General features: G+C 39.6%; 1 protein-coding gene across 2 annotated transcripts in view; it reads right to left on the bottom strand.

Moving 5' to 3' along the window:
- The window catches only part of LOC126293689 (guanine deaminase), a 131677-nt gene that overhangs the window by 51752 nt on the left and 57778 nt on the right, over window positions 1-22147 (bottom strand). For both annotated transcript variants that reach the window (XM_049986980.1, XM_049986981.1), the window contains exon 2: window positions 19827-19931. In XM_049986980.1, the coding sequence (XP_049842937.1) occupies window positions 19827-19931 (105 nt within the window). The remainder of the gene's footprint in view (window positions 1-19826; window positions 19932-22147) is intronic.

The raw sequence follows: 22147 nt of genomic DNA, 5'->3' as shown, positions 1-22147 counted from the left end.
AAATTCGGGCAGATGATAGAAACAATTGTTTCAGATAGCAGGGTACACAAAGGTCTTTGTCTACCCTTGTGCCATTGTAGATCCCTATATAAGAAGATGCCACCAACCTGTTCCACTACTGCCATTTCTTTTTGAGAAGATGGTGTATTTTTGAGCAATAATAATATCCTCAGTAAATTCCTGTTTGCATTTCAGAATATATGCTCAACTGAGAATTCCTATAAGACATTCTCTGTCACTAAATTTTACTAGCATTTGACTACACAAATTAAAATATTCACCGAAAAGCAAATGCATCGAGTTGTTGAAAGGCACACATAAATAGAAAACTTGCTATCTCCCAGAGTAATCCTTATTCAGACTACACACACGCCCGCCTACACCCCTATGTGGTGCTTCCAGACACGTATTGTCAGTGCTGCACTTCTGCTGGTGGACTAGGTCGTGGTGGGGTCATGTCGGGTGGGACAGGTGAAGGGAGAGACGGGCAGAAGGCAGGGGGAGGGGTCGGGGTGGGGTGGCCAGCTGCTCAAAGAGAGGCAATCGGCTCATCGACTGGGAACGTGGGAAGGTGGGGTGGCAGGCGCACGCACCGCATATGCGACACACGGTCGTAAGAGCCAGAGGACAGTGGCGAATGCGGAAGGGGACGGGGTATTCGTGAACTGGGAGTGAGAGGACGGAGGAAGGGGAAATTGTCGGGCGCAGGGTGTCGAGTGTGGGGCCGGTCGATTACCGCATACCGAGGCCGGGGCGACCGTGGGAGCGAACGGCGTGTCTCGAGAATGACTCCGAACTGCACCTCTCTACACTATAGCGAGTCGTACGTGATGCAGAATTCAACACTCGGTGTCATGAGAGGCAATTCCACAAGTATAAAGGGGGGCAGAGGGTACTGTCTCCTCAATAGAGAAGCAGTAACAGCAGAATGAGCTGCCACTTTGAACGTGGACGAGTCACCGGATGTCACCCGAGTAACAGCTCCGTCAGGGATATTTCAACTCTTCTAAAGCTCCCCAAGTCAACAGTTGGTGATGTGACTGTTAGGGGACCGGTGACCATTGCAGAGGATTGTCACAAAAAATTGCACGGAGTCTCCGGAAGGGATCGTTCGCGTGTTTTCAAGTGCTACCAGCAGTGCAGCTGCAGCAGTGACATGGAGTTAAGTGTGATAGGGAGTTAAGGGGAACGGGGTAGAATGGTCGAGCAATTCCTCACGAGCCACACATTTCCGCAGTCGGTGTGGCGTGAGGAGCGACACCTCTCGACAGTGGACGTTCGTGAACGAATGGCTCGCAGTGACGAGTCACACAACATCCCGTGGAAATACGATGGAAAATTCTGGGTTTGGTGGCTGCCTGGAAAACGTTGCCTGCAGTTACGTGTAGTGCCAGTAGGAGGGGATGTTTCTGTCATTAGGGTGTTATCCCCATTTTGTAATTAAGGAAATATTAAATGTGGAAGGATACAGACATATTTTACAGCATTGTTACTGTGTGCAGTAGAGGGACAGTGCACAGACTATAATTGTATCAGCACAACAGTGCATCTGTGAGGCTCCTGAAATGGACTGGCCTGTCCAGAATCCCAACCTGAACCAAACAGAACACCTCCACGATGACTGAGACATTGACATCATTCCAGAACCCTGCGTTGAACATTACTACCTTCTCCAGTTTCAGCTCTTGTGGAAGAATGGGCTGTCATTTGTAACACGTCACAATATTTTCGTCCGATGTTCGTGAACTTTGTCAGTGAGAGTGGAGAAAAAATTATGCATGAAATCCAAATGGTGATCATCTTGTAGTTCTACTACCCAGTTAATTAAAATAAAAAAACTGGCAACTGACCTATTTGTTCGCATCCCCATTTTGCTCTCATTCTTGATCAATACAGTCTGGATAAAATGTATTTGTATCGAGTCGTACTAATAAAAATGTTAATTATTTGAAATACTTAATACTTCCTTATTATTTATCAAGTATCCTTTCACTAAAGAATTATTATTCAGAGATTTAATTAACCTTGAGAACTGGAAGCCTTAAAATATAAATGTTAAGTATTTATAATATGTAATGTATTCATGTTCCTGTCTGGAGAGACTATCAATTGATGGTGGTGGTGGTTTGTGTTTAACATCCCGTTGGCAACGAGGTCATTAGATACGGAGCGCGAGCTCGGGTTAGGAAAGGATTGGGAAGGAAATCGGCCAGGCCCTTTCAAAGGAACCATCCCGGCATTTGCCTGAAACGATTTAGGGAAATCACAGAAAACCTAAATCAGGATGGCCGGAGACGGGATTGAACCGTCGTCCTGCCGAATGCGAGTCCAGTGTGCTAACCACTGCGCCACCTCGCTCAGTGACTATCAATTGAGATGGTTTACACATTCATTTTGGCAATAAATTGAGCCAGCAACTTTGCAAACCTTGCCAGAGCTTACATTACATAAGAAATTCAAATTAAAATTATTTTTATTCACACCAAGACACCAGACACAAAAAGCAGATATGACTTTTTTTTCTTTTTTTTTTTTTTTTTCTGCTTACAAATCCACAGCATGTTATACATTCCTCCACAGACATTCAGACGGCTCACTTAAAATGTCTCTGGCAAAGTTCAAGCTGTCATAAAGGTGAAGGTTAGATATACCTCACACTTAAGTCCACTAATAGGTATATACACAGAGCACATGTGCATGTCAGTGCAGGCACGCGGATCTGCATGTTAGTAACCTGAGACATTTAAATAACTAAAATTACTATGTCAATACACAATCACAATACCAGGCAAAGATCCACGTTTCAAATAATCACCATCATTGCCAAAAATGGTCCATGTGTCAGATAAATCACTACTAAATTAACTGAAAATGTTTACTGGAGAAACTTAACAAAAGTACTGTACACGATAGATTATCCGGCAATGCCACTGCACTATGTAAAAGAAATTATTACTATCACCAAAACAACAGAGCACAAGGAAAGGAAATACCTAAGACTGAATATTCAATGTTCCTGTGGGTCTATATTGATTGAAAGTTGAATTCAATTAGAAAGCAGTAATTTAATCTAAACCATAAAAGCACTGAGAAATGTCAAATAGTATAAAAAATTACTACTTGCATTGCTGTCTGGCATATTGTTACTGCGGACTGGAACATAGCGCAACACTGTACATATGTTTCTGTGTGTGCATAGCATTATACATGAAACTGAAGAAATTGATACAATGTGTATGGTGATGGCACATTACACACCATAAATCAAGTAAGCTTTCAGGTACTAGTGAAGGAAGGTGATACGAACACCGAGGTCACGGGCATCGGTTACAAAGTAGTGGCATTACGTGTAACCAGTCTGTGTTCTCCATCCTCACCGGCCACATATAAAAGCTGCAGTGTAGTCCTTGCTATGTATAACTGCCCTCCAGTCTTACACTCATAAACCAGAAACAGAGCTCACTGCTGAAGCATCATAATCAGACTCCCGAGTGTGCAACAAAAGAAAACAAAATGAAATATTTGGAGAAATTATTTATTGTTTCTTGGCAGACATCCTATCACCTAAGCTAGAAAGGATACAGTTTGTTAAATCCTACACAAGGTTATACTATCACCAAAACAACAGACCACAAGGAAAGGAAATAACTAAAACTGAATATTCAATATTCCTGTGGGTCTATATTGATTAGAAGTTAAATGAGAAATCACAAATTGTATATCTTCTCAAATATTTGAGCTCACCAGTATCTAATCTCTGTATAATGTCTGATTTTGGTGATGAAAACTCTAAAAATGCATCACAATGCATACTTACAATCATTAATGACACATGGAATAATTTTCAGAGGCAATTCCACACATAGACACAAAGTACATACTGGACAGAAGTATTTCTTAACTATAATATATAGTGTCCACTCTTGTTCTTCATGTAGGCAACAGTTCAGAAAACTAAGAATACTAACAACAACCACACAACACATTACTGTCTGTCTTATGAACAGCCACAAAAACTCTAACACTGGGTACAAAAATACACTCCACTACCCACAACATACTACCTAGAACACTGATGGACAGCCTAATGTGTAACATTCCCAATACAAAGGAGGTCGAAGACAAGAGCAATCCCATGCAATAATGTGAGCCATATAATAAATAGTTTATTTGACCATGATGGTCAGATAATAGTAATAAAGCACCCCAACAATCACGTTTAGATTAGAAGGGAAAGGAAGTACAATATTGCACAATATAATAAATGTCGATTCAGTAACATTATCAAGAAAGAATTTACTGGTTTACCAGAATAGGTGAGAAAATTTCATTATTTGCTACAAATATTCTTACAACCCTGTGAGTCCAGTTTTTCTTTGCAAATAAGACCTACAAATGCAAACAGAGAAAATAGGTAGCTGACATCTTGTGCCAGGAAAAGAGAGCTGTATTTAATGCAGGACACTTACAGAGGCACTAAAGGCTATACTGAAAAAATTTGTAGTGTGCCGTGAAGAAGTTCAAAAGCCATGCACTATGCAAAATAAATTCAGAACTCCAAGAATAAACCACAGAAAATTTGGAGCATTATTGGACACAAAATGAATAAGCTTCGTAAGGCAAATGATATTAAGAGCCCAAGTGACAGTAACCGTGACAAAAAGGATGTTAAATTAAAATCATTAGTCACCAAATTCAACAGATTCTTCCTAATAATAGCTGAAAAGACTACAAGAAACAATGGATCATCAAAATGAGATCCATTAATTTACTTTCACAGCCATTGCATATTCCACCATTAGACATCAGTTATGCCAAGTTAAACATTAAAGAAATAACAAAAATCATTAAGCCACTGCAAAATAGTGAATCCTGTATTTCAACCAAAGTACTTCCAACTCGTGCTGAATGGCAGTGGCCACACTGCCAAACTGAGTTACCTTGATAATCAATCAAGGAATAGAGGTATATTTCTTCACAAACTGAAATATGCAGAATGCTTAGCAAAGTTTTAGTCTTGTTAACAAGACTTACCAACCATTAACACCTCAATAATAGACCAATATTACGAGAAGGATAGTTGCACTCAAAAAGGATAGTTACTACTCACCATTAGTGGAGATGCTGAGTCACAGACAAGCACCACAAAGAGAGTGCCAGAAAATGAGCTTTTGGACAACAAAGCACAAATGCAACACACACAGACACACACACACACACACACACACACACACACACACACACACACACACAGGAATTGTTGGCTGAAAGCTCATTTCCTGACAGTGTTTTTGTTGTTCCTATCTGCAACTGAGCATGGCTGCTATATGGTGAGTAGCAACTATTCTTTTCATAATATTGTTCAACAAAAGTACCTGTTGTTATTTTTGTGTCCTCCATTATTTATAACAGGATACCAACAAACATCATACAGGAAATTGAAGATCCCCAGACACTGAAAAACAAAGTCAAAGAATACCTTCTAAGGCAATCCTTCAACAATTCATGAGAACATTTCAGCCCGAAGATGTAAATTCCACTTAACTATAATGTTTGTATTACATGAGCTTTGACTGACATCATACAGACAACTGTTAACCTAAAGTTTCATAAACGCTTAATCTGAAGTATTAAATAAAACCAGTGGGTGACTAGTTCAATAGAAAAAGTTTTTTTGACAGATTCCGCATCCACATGACATTTTTATTGAACACAACATATCAATGAATAAATAAAATTACCATTTGTAGCATATTCATTTCACTATGCTGTGTATTTTTGTGGAATAAGTCATTTTCCAACCACTGAGATAAACAGGGCAGTTTTTGTTTCAGAGGCAGAATTTCAGGGTTTTTCTGTGAGTCTACCAAGTTTCACACAGACGTTTTTCTTCTTTTACTGATCTTTTCTTCACTTTGCTTCTCCATACTCTTCTAGATTAACTCTTACCTTCAGTTTCCAGGTTTGCCAATTATTTATCTCCCTAACCCCCCCTCCCCCCATTTCAGATTTCTCAGGTTTTCAAACATTATCAATAACAGACATTTCAGGCGTGACATTCCCTCTTGTCTTGTGCTGTTATGTCTTGTTTGCATTGGGATGCTAGGTAAATTAGTTACATAATAGCTGAATTGTCCCGTTTTCTTAAACCTTTTCTTTTGTTTTAATATATGAAGGCACTACCATTCCAAAACATAGAGCTATTTTTTAAGCTTGTTACTCTGGGCACAAATGGTTCTTCACAAAGTTATACCCACACCTCCAGCTAGCCACTGATGATGTGTCTGAAATTAAATCATGATGGTTCAAATTTACCTGTAACTTGCCTCTTTTACCAACCGAAAGCAACTGGTTGTCGAAGAGACACTGTGCGTGCACACACACTCTTAGAACTGTGGCACAATTCAATTTTTCACATTCATAAAGCACTGCCAAAGCAGAAAGCCACAGAAAAAAAATCTTAGGATCAATCAGACAAAGTATACAGCCAGCCCTATGTAAATCAGAATTCAGCATTAAGTGTCCCAAAAGGTCGACCGATGAGTAATTTGTAATTTTTGTAATTTATTTGTGTGAAACATGTAATTACATGCATAGCAATTGGTAGTACAATACAAAAGTATACAATCTAATTTTAATTTATAATAGGAACTTAAGAATGTAGTCCAAATTATTTGCATAATAATACTTTAGATTTTAGTTTCTACAGTAGGCTATAGAAGCACTCCTCAATGAGCCACAATTTTAGATGTTTTTTGAATGTCTCTCCAGTCATTACCTCCAGTTCATTTGGCAGTGCCTTGAAGTATTTTGCTCCATTAACATATGGACTGTTTGCACTTTTTTTCAGTCTTCTGTGTATCATTTCGTAATTTTGTACTTGTCTAGTATTGTGATCAAGAATTTCTGAATTACAACAGGTATATTTCTAGAGTTAATACTATTGTTTCAAACATATACATTGAATAGATAGTCAGAATTTTAAATTCTATAAACAATTCCTTACATGATGTTCGAGCATCTTTTTTGCCTAATATTCTCAAAGCTCTTTTCTGGAGTTTAAATACTATGTCTGCAAGAGTTTTGGAAGCCCCACCCCACAGTGCAAGACCATATGCTAGAAATGGATGTATTAAACCAAAATACATCATCCTCATTGTTTGGGTATTGACATATGGAGCTATTCTTCTTAAAACATACAGGCTAGATGATAGGCTTGCACATACATTGTCAATTTGTTGTGTCCATAGTAGTTTGCTATCTATGCATATACCTACGAATTTACACTCACTGCAGACTTTCTCTATAAACGGAGTTGGGGCGTGTTGTGTTGTCTGAGTACAAGCAACGGATCTGTTAGTGACATTTTAACCCTTCTGAAGCTGACAAAGTCAGACAATGACGATGGGGCTGTGAAGCACAAATGCAAAGGAACAACCGAGACCAGGCAGATGTATTCTGCTGATGGACAGGGACCAACAAGCATTGTGGAGGTTAGCAGTAAAATCAGCATAAATTCCCTATTGCTACCGTAGGTCCAGCCAGCAAAATGACTGGGTACAGTGGTGCTAGCAGTTCAATTAGCACAATGACTGTGTACAGAATGACAAAGAATGGGGTAGAACAATAAGCCACATATTTCTGTAGTTGACACTAATCACCAAGCCAACAGCGGAATACGTAGGAAGTGGTGTAATGATATGGGGGTGTTTTTTGTCGTAATGATGTGACCCCTTATTGTGCTCAAGAAAATGCTAAATGCAAAAGTGTACAAACATTTTACAGAACTGAGTTCTGCAGACAGAAGGAAAAGAGTTTGGGCACAATGACTGACTGCCCCAGTGTGACGCTGTACTGTGTTGTGAACCACTATCTGTGACGTAATGGTTTGTAGACAGTAACAGTCCTGAAATGTACTGGCCTACCACAGTCCTGATCTGAACACAGTGAAACACCTCTGGGACGAGTGACAGAATTGACTTTCCTCCAGGCCCCTGAATCAAACATCATTACCATCTCTGCTTTCAGTGCTCCAGGAAGAATCGGCTTCCTGCGAGCCTTGCAGAACTAGCACTTCCTTACAGCTTTAATTCTCCCACTACCTCGTCTCCTGCCTTCTGAACTTTAAAGATGCTATCCTGCGAGACTTGCAGAACTAGCACTCCTGGAAGAAAGGATATTTCAAAGACGTGGCCGTCCCACGGCCTGGGGGATGTTTCCAGAATGACATTTTCACTCTGCATCGGAGTGTACAGCCGATATGAAACTTCCTGGTGGAATTGAAGCTGTGAGGACAGGTCATGTCATACTCGGGTATCTCAGCCAGTAGAGCACTTGTCTGCAAAAGACAAAGGTCCCGGCATACAGTTATAATCTGCCAGGAAGTTTCGTATCAGAGCACACTCCAATGCAGAGTAAAAATCCCAATCTATCAACAATGGTGTTGAATGAGTGAACTCAGAAAAAGAAAAAGTACACGGAGATGAAAAAATAATTCATTATTACACAGTAAGCTTGAAGATAGTCACCAGCAACCAGGTGTTATTTAGAAAATAGACATAAATGCAGGACAGGAAGAAGAAGAAGGGGGAAAAACCACGTCCTTCAGTAACTAGAAACTATACCAAAGAAACTATCCATATTAATGTATGGAACACAGAGCAGTGATATTTTATTTTCATAGTTGTATTTTGGTATCCATTTACTTTCTCAAACGAAACTAGATGGTCTTAGAGGTACTTTCAAGTGTCAAACCTCTTTGATGTACGTATGCAGGCTGAAGCGAAGCTGAGGTGCTATTTAATATAGTTGGAGAGCCTCTGCAATACTATTCAAGTTTAGGAGGAATACCAAGTGGGCTGAGGTGTGAATGGGAATTTGGGTCAAGGAGTGAGGCATACTAGGGTAGCCCTTACAGTAGTACAAAGGCACTGTGCCAGGATGGTGTAGTGATTAGCACATCTGCCTAGTGAACAGGAAACCCTGGTTCAAATCCTGGCCTCAGTACAAATTTTCATTTGTCGCTTTAGTCTGCATATAAACATCGCAGATTTGCTGTCTGTTGTTTTATTTTTGTGGCTTTCTGGGGGTTCCCTGGTCATAGGTATTATTAAGAATAATATTATTGTTATGTATTAAAATATTCTGAGGGTTAAATTAATATTTAATGAAAGAAATTTTTGTTCATTATTACCCTCAACACTGATTTATGTGAAACGAGCCTACAAATACTTATCAGAAATATAATTTTTCACATTTAAAACATAGGTTAAAAGTATTTAGTATTACTAAAAGACTTACTTAATAGTAGTACGCATATTATTAAAATATATGAGTATATCAGAATCAGGTTGCTATTCAAACATATTAAAATTTAAGTATTTAAACTGCCCTATCTCAAATAACAATTTTGTCTTATGAGCCTTTATGACTTTGTACTTATCTACACGCTGGTATATTCAGTTCCATAGGTCTCAATGATGTCATTAATCTGAGCTCTGGATATGCATATTTAGTGGTGGAAGAAAGAGGCACTCGTCTCATTACCTTAACTATCCTTCTCTTCACAGTATATATCTCTCTACGTGGGACACCCGAGACGGAATACAATTTGCGATTATTGGGTGTATGTATACAGACTGTGTAGAATTTAGTATTTCACTGTCATGGAATCTACTATCTACTGAGAACACTAAATGCATAATACAATCTTCTCAGTCTATTTACCAACTTTTTAAAATACATTTCCCTCCGTAGAGTGGAGGTATCATTTGACAGGACACATCTAAGGCAGCAAGGAGTTGCCAGTTTGTTAATGGAGGCAAGTGTGGAGGATAAACATTATAGCAGGGAAACCACAGCTTGACTGCAGTACTGCTGTATGCTGCAAGGCACATTATGGAGTGTGGTGGAGGGTACTTCTTGTACCACTAACTGATCCCCCTTTCCTGTTTAATTTGTGAACAGCACATGGGAGGAACGACTGTCGGTAAAATGCTGTACTCACTCCAATTTCTTGAATTTTCTCACTGCGGTCGCTTTGTAACAAGTGTGTGCGAGGAAGTATGTTATTTGACTCTCCTCAGGATGTACTCTCTCGGAATTTGAACGACGAACCTCTCCGTAGCATCTGCCACCGGCACTTTTCGAGCACCTCATGGCGATTAAATGATCCTGCGGTGAAGCATGGCACTCTTCGTTTGGTCTTGTCTACCTCTGCAATTAATCCGACCTCGTAAGGGTCCCAGTCTGATGACCGATACTCGAGAAATGGTCAAAATAATGTTTTGTATGTGAAAGAAAAGACTGAGCTGAGTTGCTCGAGATCTCTGTTTGCAGAATCCAGACTGATTCGTATAAAGGAAATTTTTGTTCTCCAAAAACATAACAATACGTGAGCATAATACATGTTCCATAATTCTACAACAGACGGACATGTCAACACTACAGGTCTACAATTACGTGCATCTGCCCTAGGACCCTTCTTAAAGCAAGACTGAAGTTCTTTGAAAAAATAGTATTGTATTCATATTGTTATTAAGCAACTAATATCAGATAAATTGCAGCTTTATAATAAAATTGAAAGGGCAATGTTATTACCAAAGTATCAGCTTTCTTACTAATTCACCCAATTCAATTTAGACAGCTTGAAGTGTGAACAGAAGTACAGTGATTGTGAATAATGTACACAAATTTAAAGTTTCTGCAATGCCCTCGTCTCACATTAATGTGTACCTCCACTTGTTCCACATCCCAAGAGCTTCTCCTTCACGACAGGATTGGCAGAATACGACAGGTGACTGAATGAATAAACAAATGAGATTAAAAATGTTGCCACGCTTTTGGACAATGATCTTACTCGAAACTAACTGATTAAAAAAAAACCACACACCCGCACAATGCCACAGTGTTTCAGCACTGCAGCCCAAGTGGTGTGTGACACTGTGTCAGTAGGAGTGGGTAGGAGGTGTGACGAGAAGAGCGCAGGGAGCGGGTAGAGGGGGCCTGCCCGCCAGTCCACACTCCCGTCCATTCCTCCTGCTAGCACCCTCCCTTCCCTGCACAGCTCCCTGCGCCTCCACATCGCTGCACTGCTCGACCCGGTGTGACCAGTTACCCCAGTCGAGTGGCACGGAAGGAGTGACAGAGCCAGCCACAACTGCAGAGCCGAGCGTCCGTCTGTCATGCAGTTAGCTCCGACAGAAAGGCACGAGTGAACGCTCGACGACAACTCCGGTTCCGTTCGTGAGTTTGTCGACTGTAAATGCTTACTCGTGCAGCACGCTTTTAAAAAACAGCTGCAGTGTTTAGTGACACTTTCTTTTAATACATTTATTACCTATACGTTGAAAATTGCTGTTTTCCCTTTACCGGCAACCTACTGAAAGTTTCTGCACCACAACAGAAAAGTTCTCTCTATACTTTAAACGTGTTTAGCGAGAGCTGGTACTGTCTGCAGGAAAAGCAGTGACTGCTGAAATTTAAGTTCTTCAAGACAGCCACAAGTTGCACTCAGTTTGATAAGAGCATTATCGGAAACTGAGAAATTTACAGTTCGAAGGAGTCTGTCGACATCATCGGCAAATGTAACCGGCCGACTACTTTGAGCTGTGTTTTCAACAGATTCTGACAGTGCTCTTGTTAAACTGAACAAAACTGGTCAGTAAAAAAAAATACTGAGTGGGGCTTGTGATTGACCTACAAAACCTACTTGAGACACGCATCACTATGGACCACTTTTAACCTTATGGTGTGATCAGCTGCATAAGACGACATTCAGAATTGAGTAGTTGAGCTATCTTTAACTGGAGAACCAGCTTTTGGTAAAAGGTCACACACAATATTCATTTTCTTCCATAGAACTAGTGATACTGAAAAGCAGAAGTTTTCAATTGATGCACTACTCCTTGTGTGCATGCGTGTACGTGTGTGTGTGTGTGTGTGTGTGTGTGTGTGTGTGTGTGTGTGTGTGTGTGTGTGTGTGTGTGTGTGAGAGAGAGAGAGAGAGAGCACACCTTGCAATTACGCATCATAAATAAAGTATATATAAAGCATATATAATATTCTCCCACGTAAATTGAGCTCCTTTATAAATGGTAATAACTCACTCCACAAGGCCACAGTAAGAATGCTACGAGGAAGTCTAGTACGACAGTGCACCAAATGAGGCACCGACAGCTTACTTTACTCTTTCTTTTGGTCGCTGTCTTATAATGATGTGTTGTTAAGTTCCAGTCAGAACCACCCGAGTCCTTGCCCAAGCCAGAAGCACTTGGAAGGCTGAAGGCCACTGCAAGGACAGCGGGGTTCCAGGCGGCAAGTGTGTGTGAGAGTCTTGACAGGATTTGAGGGCTAAATTAATGAAGAGATGTAGAATAAAAAGACAGGGGTCACGTGTAACATGATACTTGAAAACTCGGAAGTAGAGGAGATGAGGGAAAAGAAATGGACATAAAGACCTGGGCTGTAAAGGACACACAATAAGAAATAGACTTAAAACATGGTAAGTGATGTGTTTTATTTGTATCAGTTCACAGTTGTGCAACAAACTGAGAGGTAGCAGGTCTAATTCAGATTTCATATTCTTGCCGACGGCAACTTTGTCGGCATGTGTGAATGTAGGCAGTGGTAAATGGCACAAATATTGCTGTCAGTAGCAGTAGCAGTGTATGTGCTGTTTGTTCCAGGAAATTGTTTATCAGGGGCAATTTGTACAAAACTAAGGACAATGTGGATAACTACAACTTAGATAAAGATCCCAAATGTGTTCCAGGTAGCAAGTATGCTTCAAAAGTTGTCACTAATCACACATATGTGAATAATTATTTAAACGAGTGAACAATAGTCATCGTCTCGCTTAGCATAGTTTATGTGAATTTTTGTGAATAGGTGTTAATGGCCAGCCTGAACACTGTTTACGTGTGGTCATAAGGTGCTTGCTGAAATTAATTTCATACTGTGCTGAATTACAGGTCACTTTTTGAACACTGGAAACTCCTGTTGGAATATCAACAATATAAAGATAAGGACAGATTGCTACTGACCGTAAAGATGACACACTGAGTTGCAGACAGGCACAATGAAAAGACTGTTCCACACTGTCAACTATTGTGTAAGAAACAAATTTAAACTGTTAAATTGACTATTATTCAATGACACAATCCATACAATGTAAATTGTCTTACAGATTAATAAGGAAATCAAATCAAATCAAATTTAGCTGTCGGCGAAAACCTTCCTCAGAAAAGGAAAACATTCACAAATAATCATTCACACAAGCAAGCACACCTCACACACACATCACTTCCGTCTCCTGCAGTCCACTCCAAGACTGCTTGAGTGGATGAATGTTTGTGAATGTTTCTCCTTTTCTGAGGAAGGCTTTGGCTGACGGCTAAATGTGGAACAGTCTTTTCATTGTGCCCGTGCACAAGTCAGTGTGTAATCCTTATGGTGGGTAGCACTCTATCCTTTTCCTTAGATTAACTTTAGAGGTTGTTACACATAATTGCAAGAATTGTTAATGCAGCTCTGTATCAAAAACTAAACAATTCAAACACTTAAATTTATATTTTTTGAGAGGTTTTACAGTAAAGCTTCATTAATTCACCCAGAAAGTAAACAGCCATATGTCAGTGCTAACCTGTATGAACTGCACTTGGTCTACAAGTAAACAAAACTAATTACCCATACAATAATTTTTCAGAAAAAATTTTTGGGAACATTTTACTACTATAAAAATATGTCATTACTGTTGATATATTTCAAAACAATGATTTCTCTCAATAAAAAATTATATTGTATGTGCTTTAAATATCTTGTTTATTACATTTTATACAAACTTGACTGTGCTATTTCTCAAAACAACAAGCCCATCCTTCACCACTGTTTACAGCTCAGGTCTTCATTATTACCACCCATGTGTTATATTCTACCCGTAGTACTGAAAGCAACAACACTGAAAGCAAAAAGCTATCAATGTAAAATGGTATGCACCTGCATTCATAACATACATACCTGCACAGGCACAAGCTCAGAGTCTTTACATCACTACGTCACTGAGTAAGTGGCAAGAGATTTTTATAGCTGAATACTTCACCCTTTTCCGAGCCACACAAAGATGAATGAAAGGATGGTACAAGTTATTTTTCCTTCTAGTAAGCAGTTACTGAACTACAAATAACTGCTGACAGCAAACTTCAAATTTATTGGGAGGCATTTTAACTAACCACTTTCGAGAGGTTCTAGACTGGACACCACCTATTACCTTTATATTACGCACTTCTGTGCAATTAACATTTGCTTCCTCGCTAAAGAGTTTCCTCAGAATGGAATTCTAAAAGACTAAAGTGAATAAAGAAAACAGGAAATGTAGTCAATTTGCCGATGTTTTACATTCTGACGTCTGCTACCACCAGTAATGCATTCATTTGCACTCATTCATTCATTCGTCATATTCTGTAGATCTCGTCAAGAAGAAGCTTCAGGGAAGTGGAACGAGTCAAGTTATGCACCGACGTGAGACAAAGATGTGCTGGATTAACAATAAACTACCAGTATACTGCTTAATGCTAGTCACACTTAAGCCATCTAAAATTAATAACGTAAATTAGTGAGAAAGTGTTACTTTGAAAGAAGCTGCCTCAGGTTTGCTACGTAGCTGTTATTCGTCTGCTGATAGTAGCATAATACCGGATAGTTATAACTGAACTGACAGTGTTCCAAATGCTGCAGCACAGGCCGTCTACCTCAAAGGATGTCAAAATGTCTTAGCTGTGTTCATTAATCTGTGTGCTCCCAGAGTATGCTGAAAAAAATAATAGTTCCACTTTCTCTCATCGGGTGAAAATAGGCGCTGTAAACAGTCAGAATGTGAACCTTTTACCATTTTGAAGCCAGTATGCCATTTGTCGCATGACGGCACGTGTATTTCTTTTGTGAAATGCCTGTCGGTGTGAAGGATTAAGAAGGTTTAAGTTTGCCATACAAAAAATAGTGGCCATCGACATGAAAGATTATGCACCGATCGTAAAGTCATTTTATCAGAACAGCAGCAATAGCAGTGCCACACTGCGGGATTATCGCCGACAGAAACAGCTGCGAACGGGCCCCGTGTCAAGAAATGGGCTAAAGAATACGATCGACTAATCTGACGAAACAGGTGAATTATGTGGTGCAACAGGGAGATGGAGTCGATGAAGTCACCGTAACTACAGCCGACCGTGCGGCACACACCTGAAATTCTGCAGCTAGTGCTCGAGTTGTGTCGTGGGAGTTCTCTCTCTCCTGGTTGAAGCTCAAAAGATTTTGTAGCCTATTTTGCACTGGTATCCTATAACATTCATAATGTGCACCAAAAGTAACCCCAGGAAAGGTTACAATGTCTGTGACTTTGTGCTCTGTTTTCTGGCACACACAGATATGAACGATATGTGGACAGGGAATATTCTTTGAACAGGTGAGGCACATTTCACTCTGTACGGTACTGTGAATGTACAGAACTGGGTTCTACTCTGCCACACATTCTGCAGGAATGTCCACTGCACTTGACTGATGTGACTGTGTTGTATGGTTTCACAGCTCCTCCATTCTAAGACCATTTTTCTTTGAAGAGGTGACACCTAGTAGGCCCGTTAGGTGTACAGTGACATCTGCATGTCGTAAGGACCTCCATGAGAAAGACACGATTCCAGCTTTTGTGGCCACTCCTCCATGTGCTCACACTACGAGCTGCTTGCCAGGTGAAACATTTGCTTCGGGAAATCTTTGGCGACAGCAGTACGACCTCTGGGCAATTTTGAGATGTGTGACCTTCCAGATCTCCCGACCAAATCCGTGTGCCTTCCGGATGTGAGGATATCTTAAAGACCGCGTCTACCGGGGACACGTTCAGACTCTTCCCGATCCGATGGACAGCACGCGACGGTATATCACTCCAATTACACCGGATACGTTATGGGTGACTGTCGACTGTGCCACGTTACAAATAGGGCGTGTAACCGAAATAGGAGACCGTACCAAACAAGTGTCGTAAATTGTGGCCGTGTCCCGGTAAATGTGCCGGAGCCACTGTAATCGCGTGTTTGATCCTTCCTCCCCTTTCTTGCACCAGCGACACATTCTGGCTGCTCGGAGTGCCCCATTTTCACCCGGTCGCAGAAAGTCGAATAATATTTTTTTTCAGCATACTCTTTGAGTTCACCGATTAATGGAGATACCTAGGACATTTTGGCATCTCGTGATGAAAACACCCCACACTGCAGCACTCTGAACACCATCAGTTTAATTACGACCACCCAGTACTTAATTGATTGCAATGGAATTCAATATGAAAACTATAATGAATATATCATCACCATAAACTAAAGGCTATGCCTTGTTGATTTAGCCACGTCCCTCTCACCATTGTCATCCTCTTCAATTCTTCATACGATTTTATCCCCATATCTTCTTTGATGTTATTAAAATAGTTGCTCTTGGCCTGCCTCTTGGTTTTTTGCCCCCTAAAACTTTTCCTTCAAATACATTGTTTAGGAACTGGTTGTGTCTCATTATGTGCCCTATCATTTTTGATTTTCTTCTTCCTATATAATTTAGCAGTGTTCTGTTCTCATTTACTTCTCTTAAGACCTGTCCATTACTTTTTCTATCTACCCAGCTTGTTTTCGTCATTCTTCTTCATATCCACATTTCCACTGCTTCCAGTCTCTTTTTCTCTACCTTTCCCATAGTCCAAGCTTCACACGGGTATGTTATGACACTCCAGACAAAAGTTTTAGCAAACTTTTTTCTGCTTTCTAGGTTATACGATTGTCTGTTAGTAAATCCCATTTATTTTGGATCTGGATCTGAAACCAAATTGGTCTTCTCCTAGGTTTGCCACAATTTTCCTTTTTATTCAATTTTTTGTTATGTTTAACATTATTTTGGAAGTGTGGGATAGTAAGGAGATAGTTCTATAGTTCTCACAGTCCAGAACATTTCCTTTTTTTGGGATTATTACAGTTTTAATGTTAAGCAAATCTGAAGGTGGTTCTTTTCCATCTTCATAGTACTCTCTAATAAGTTTATATAAGTACTCTTTTCTTGATTCTCCAATTTCCTTTTGTATTTCTGCTGGGATGTTATCTGTGCTTGTCGCGTTGCCTTTACTTAGATCATTCGAGGCACTGTTGAATTCCTCTTTAGATACAGGTAGCCCTATCATGTCGATATCCACACTGCTCTCTTCTTCCAGGATTTCCCCCTCATTAGCAATATCTTCTCCTTCATATAGTTCCTCAATATACTCTTTTCATCTTTCGCATACATCCTCTAATTCAAAAAGTAGCTCACTGTTCCAATTCTCATCTGTTCTTTTATTCCTTTACTCCTTACAGCCTTGCCCAAGACATTCCCCCCACCTTTGTCACAACTTGAACTCTGCTGCAGACACTTTCAATGAGGTTTCTTAATGTCTGCGGAGGAATGGCAGCCGATTCTTCCGAAATAGCTGACAGCAGAGAAGATAGTGATGTTTGATGCAGGGGTCTGAAACAAAGCCATTGTTCTCACTAACCCCACAGGTGTTCCACTGTGTTCGGATCGGGACTCTGGTAGGCCAGTACATCCCAGGACTACTGTTGTCTACATACCGTTGCGTCACAGATATCGGTTCGTGACACAGCACACTGTCACACTGATGTGAACAATCACCATCTCCAAACTGTTCTTCTACTATGTTCTGAACTCGGTCCTGTAAAATGTGTTTGCACCCTCCTGCATTTAGCATCTTCTCAAATATAATACGGGGGCCACATTCTTACCACAAAAAACACCCCCGCACCATTACGCCACTTCCCCCGTATCCCACTGATGGCATCACACACGAAGGCAGCTAGCATATACACAGGCATTCACCAAAAGCGGTCTACTTGTCAGATGCCAACCATTTTGCTGACAGTACTACTTGCATTAAATGAGAGAGAATTTCTTCATTTGGAATACTACGGCATTTACATACTTGTCTGTAAAAGGGGTTGGGGTTATTTGTGGGAAAAGACCAAACTGCGAGGTCATTGGTCTCATCGGATTAGGGAAGGATGGGGAAGGAAGTCAGCCGTGCGCTTTCAAAGAAACCATCCCAACATTTTCCTGGAGCAATTTAGGGAAATCACGGAAAACCTAAATCGGGATGGCCGGACGCGGGATTGAAGCATCTTACTCCTGAATGTGAGTCCAGTGGGCTAACCACTGCGCCATCTCGCTCAGTCCATAAAAGGAAAAGTGAAGAAGCTACATCATTCAATCCCAAATAGGAATTACCTTACTTTTTGTACTGATTAAAGGCCGTGCAAAGTGATCAATATACCGTCACACTATTTATTACGAGCTGCAAAAGTACTTATTGGTACATAATTACAAAACCGGCAATATCTGTCATATAATGCACTAGTCTACGGACACGCAAAAGTTCATTCCGGCTGAACTGAAGGCAGCCACTAAGGAAAAATTGAGGTAACACTTTGTGTAATGCTAACAAAATGTTTTATGATTCACATTATCAATTATTTGAATTCATTAAGTGTCTTAGTGCAAGAGGATAATAATTTGGTAACAGCTTGACAAGACTGATGCTATAAAAAAAGTGAAGTAAACTAAAGTAATCCTACCGAAAAATCAGCATCGAGTTCACAACAAGGAACAATTCCTGTAAGTCAGGGTAGTTATTTGTGGACCAGTTATGACTTTTTCAGTAACTGAAACGTTTCATTAAGATTACTCAAGGAGATTCCAGAACACTGCATGACTAAAAGTGGCTTTTGATTTATCTGTCAGAACGTTCTCCCTTTTGGCTGCAAATGTACCACATTACGTCCAACTACAGCTGTTAGATACACAGGGCACCACCGAGCTCAATGACCTGTGTGTCCAATCTCGGAATTTACAAGCCTTTTGTAAAATGCAACTGCATAGGAGTGTTGCTGCAGTTATTTCAATGTTTGGTTTGACACGTGTGTAAATGTTATTTTACGCTGTAAAGAAAGTGACAAAATCCCACCGATGTTTCGGTTTAACAAATTTTAGCTGCGTAACTCTGTGTGTTTGACTGTATCATGAGTTATAATTTCATATATAAAACACATTCTAAAAGCAATACATATAAAAACATCACGAACTTATGTTAAATGCCTGTAAACATTTTACAGTTGTTAGCACTATCTAATGTATTTATTTAATCAAGTAATAAAAGTTACTGCTTTGGCAGAAAAAATAGAAGTTGCAAATAAAAACACTTTATAAAATCCTGCATCTGAAAGTATGCTGAAATATTCAGCCTCTTAGAAGTAGTGTTGCAAAAATGTGTTTTTAAGTTTCCCACATGTGCAGCCTTCAGCATACACCCGTCTCACTCACACACCTGTGCCGAGCAGACAAGGCCGCTCTCGTGGAGTGCTAGTGCACTCTGGAAGCGTAAATCTCGGCCGGGCTCTCACTAGAATGTCCCAAATGTTGTTCAACTCCAACTCCACAACTGCAGATTTTTGAGTAATGCACAGTACCAGATACTTAACATTACACACAGGCCACACCACTACAATAATAAAAAAATAATAATAATAATAATAATAAAAACAGAAATTTGTGAAGAACAGTGAGGAGGCATTCCAATATGCGTAAAATGAGCTTAAAGAAACGCTCACACGAATAAAGATTCCATTAACACATAAGCTAGAATCCAAAACCAATATCCTTCAAGTCAGTACAGTGATTATGAAAAGAGGTGTACAGCTGTCAGTGCTTTATGCAGTAGCAGAATAAAATAATGTAAACAGTGGTGAACTCACCTTTCCATCTGCAACGTGCAACACACCATTCTCTATAACAGTTATAGTGCTCAGTTCTGTCGAATGGACTATAGTGCCCACTATCGCAAATGTAGATGGTAAGTCCTGCACAAACAGAAAAATTTTATGAGAATCTTTTCAATTATTTATTTGTCTTGTCCTGTAGACAGGAGAATTTTCAGGGATGTGGAACCGGTCGAGGGACCCATTTACAAAAGACGAGCAAATTGGAGGAACTTAACACGGATACAATAATTACCAGTGAGCTGCTTACTGTTCTTTGTGTGTATAGCACCTAAAATTAATGTAGTAAATTATGAAGAAAACTTCTACACTCAAAAATAGCTGCTGCCTCCACAGTTATATATTTGCTGCTTATCTGCTATTGGTATGTTAATATTTACTAGATTACACAGTTACTTTTCAAAGAAAGTAGTTAACTACAACTCTAAATAGTGCATCCTCTTACCATATATTACTACTCGGCATGCAACTTTAGACTGAGCAAGGATACTTGCCATATAGCCTCACGACCTATTTTGTCCAGTCCCGTACAGTAAATGACAGGACGGTTCCTCAAAAAAGCTACTGCTAATTTGCTAGCCCCTTCTGTCCGATCCAGGTTGTTCATAATGACCACATAATTAACAAGACGTACATCCCAAACTTTTCTTACTTCACAACCCATCTACATCTGTACTCTGAATTATTGTGAAGTGTGTATGAACCACACAGTAAGATTTCTCCCCATTCCATTCTCAGCTGGAGTGCTGGGAGAATAATCAGTCACACACCTCTGTGTGACTGCTGATTAACTGATTTTATCTACATGACCTCTATTGGCTTTATATGAAGAGGCTGAAGAATATTCACTCTGTACTGCAATACAGTTCAGAAAATTTTCTAAGCAAGTTCTATTGGTATGAGTGGTACCTTTCTTCATGTGTCTGCCACTTAATATTTTCCAGTGATTCTGTTACACCCTGAAATGTAAATGCCTGACATTTATATTACTCTAATACACAATCTATATCTTTAATGAAGAGCTTGACACTCTAGTATATTTTGATCTTATGACTTGTCATATCAGTGTGTTGGTAATGGTAAATCATTTTGAGTAGACAAGAAATACTTTTGGTTAGTATTTTGAGTAGTCTGTTTCATTCTGAACTGAAATATCAGACTTAGTTGAACTAACATCTATAATAATAATAAAATAATAATAATAATATGCAAGTCGTATGTATTTCCTTATTTTACTTGATGTAAATCCATGATTTCTTATCTAAAATTAAGGTAAATGATACAAAACAGAGCATGAATGATTATATGTGACACACTTTTTGAATCTGTGACAACATTTAACAAACATTAATTATACACAAATTTCAGATATTTCAATGTTTCATTAAATTTCATAAATGGAAAACAATTAGTAAATTGATTGGAAATATTGCATACTTGTGTGAAAACTGAAACTTGTAAAAGAATTTTTAAAAAATGCTTCATTAGAGATACCTGCATCATTTGCAAAAAGCCTGGTTTTACAATTAATAGTGTCTGCAAGTCATTAATATACAACACGAACAGCAAGGGTCCCAACACACTTCCCTGTGGCACACCCAAAATTACTTCAACACCTGATGATGACTCTCCATCTAAGATAACATGCTGCATCCTGAATACCAAAAAGTCCTCAAACCAATCACAAATTTCACTTAATACCCCAAATGATCAAACTTTTGACAACAAGCAAAGGTGTGGTACTGAGTCAAATGCTTTTCGGAAATCGAGAAATATGTTATCCACCCGACTGTCTCGATCCGAAGCTTTCAGTACTTCACGTGAGAAAAGTGCGAGTTGGGTCTCACATGACAACAAGCAAAGGTGTGGTACTGAGTCAAATGCTTTTCGGAAATCGAGAAATACGTTATCCACCCGACTGTCTCGATCTGAAGCTTTCAGTACTTCACGTGAGAAAAGTGCGAGTTGGGTCTCACATGATCAATGTTTTTGAAATCCGTGGTGGTTGGCATTGTGGAAGTCATTCTGTTCAAGACGTGTCACTATGTTTGAGCTCAGAGTATGTTCTAAAATTCTACAGCAAATTGATATCACGGATACTGGATGGTACATTGACTATAGAAATTTTCTGAGGGACAGATAAAACTGTTCTTTGGCATCACAGCTTTGTTCTGAAGCAGTAGTGAACCTACTATGCAGTGCATTAATATCATTGCCAACATTAAATTTGTTTTACAAGCATATATTCTACTGGACTAATCAAAGCTAAAAATTTAAATACTATAGAAAACGTCGAT

The sequence above is a fragment of the Schistocerca gregaria genome, chromosome 10 (assembly GCF_023897955.1).
Source record: "Schistocerca gregaria isolate iqSchGreg1 chromosome 10, iqSchGreg1.2, whole genome shotgun sequence".
Taxonomy (NCBI): domain Eukaryota; kingdom Metazoa; phylum Arthropoda; class Insecta; order Orthoptera; family Acrididae; genus Schistocerca; species Schistocerca gregaria.
The sequence above is the reverse complement of the archived record's forward strand: the minus strand, read 5'-3'. Positions and strand labels throughout refer to the sequence as shown.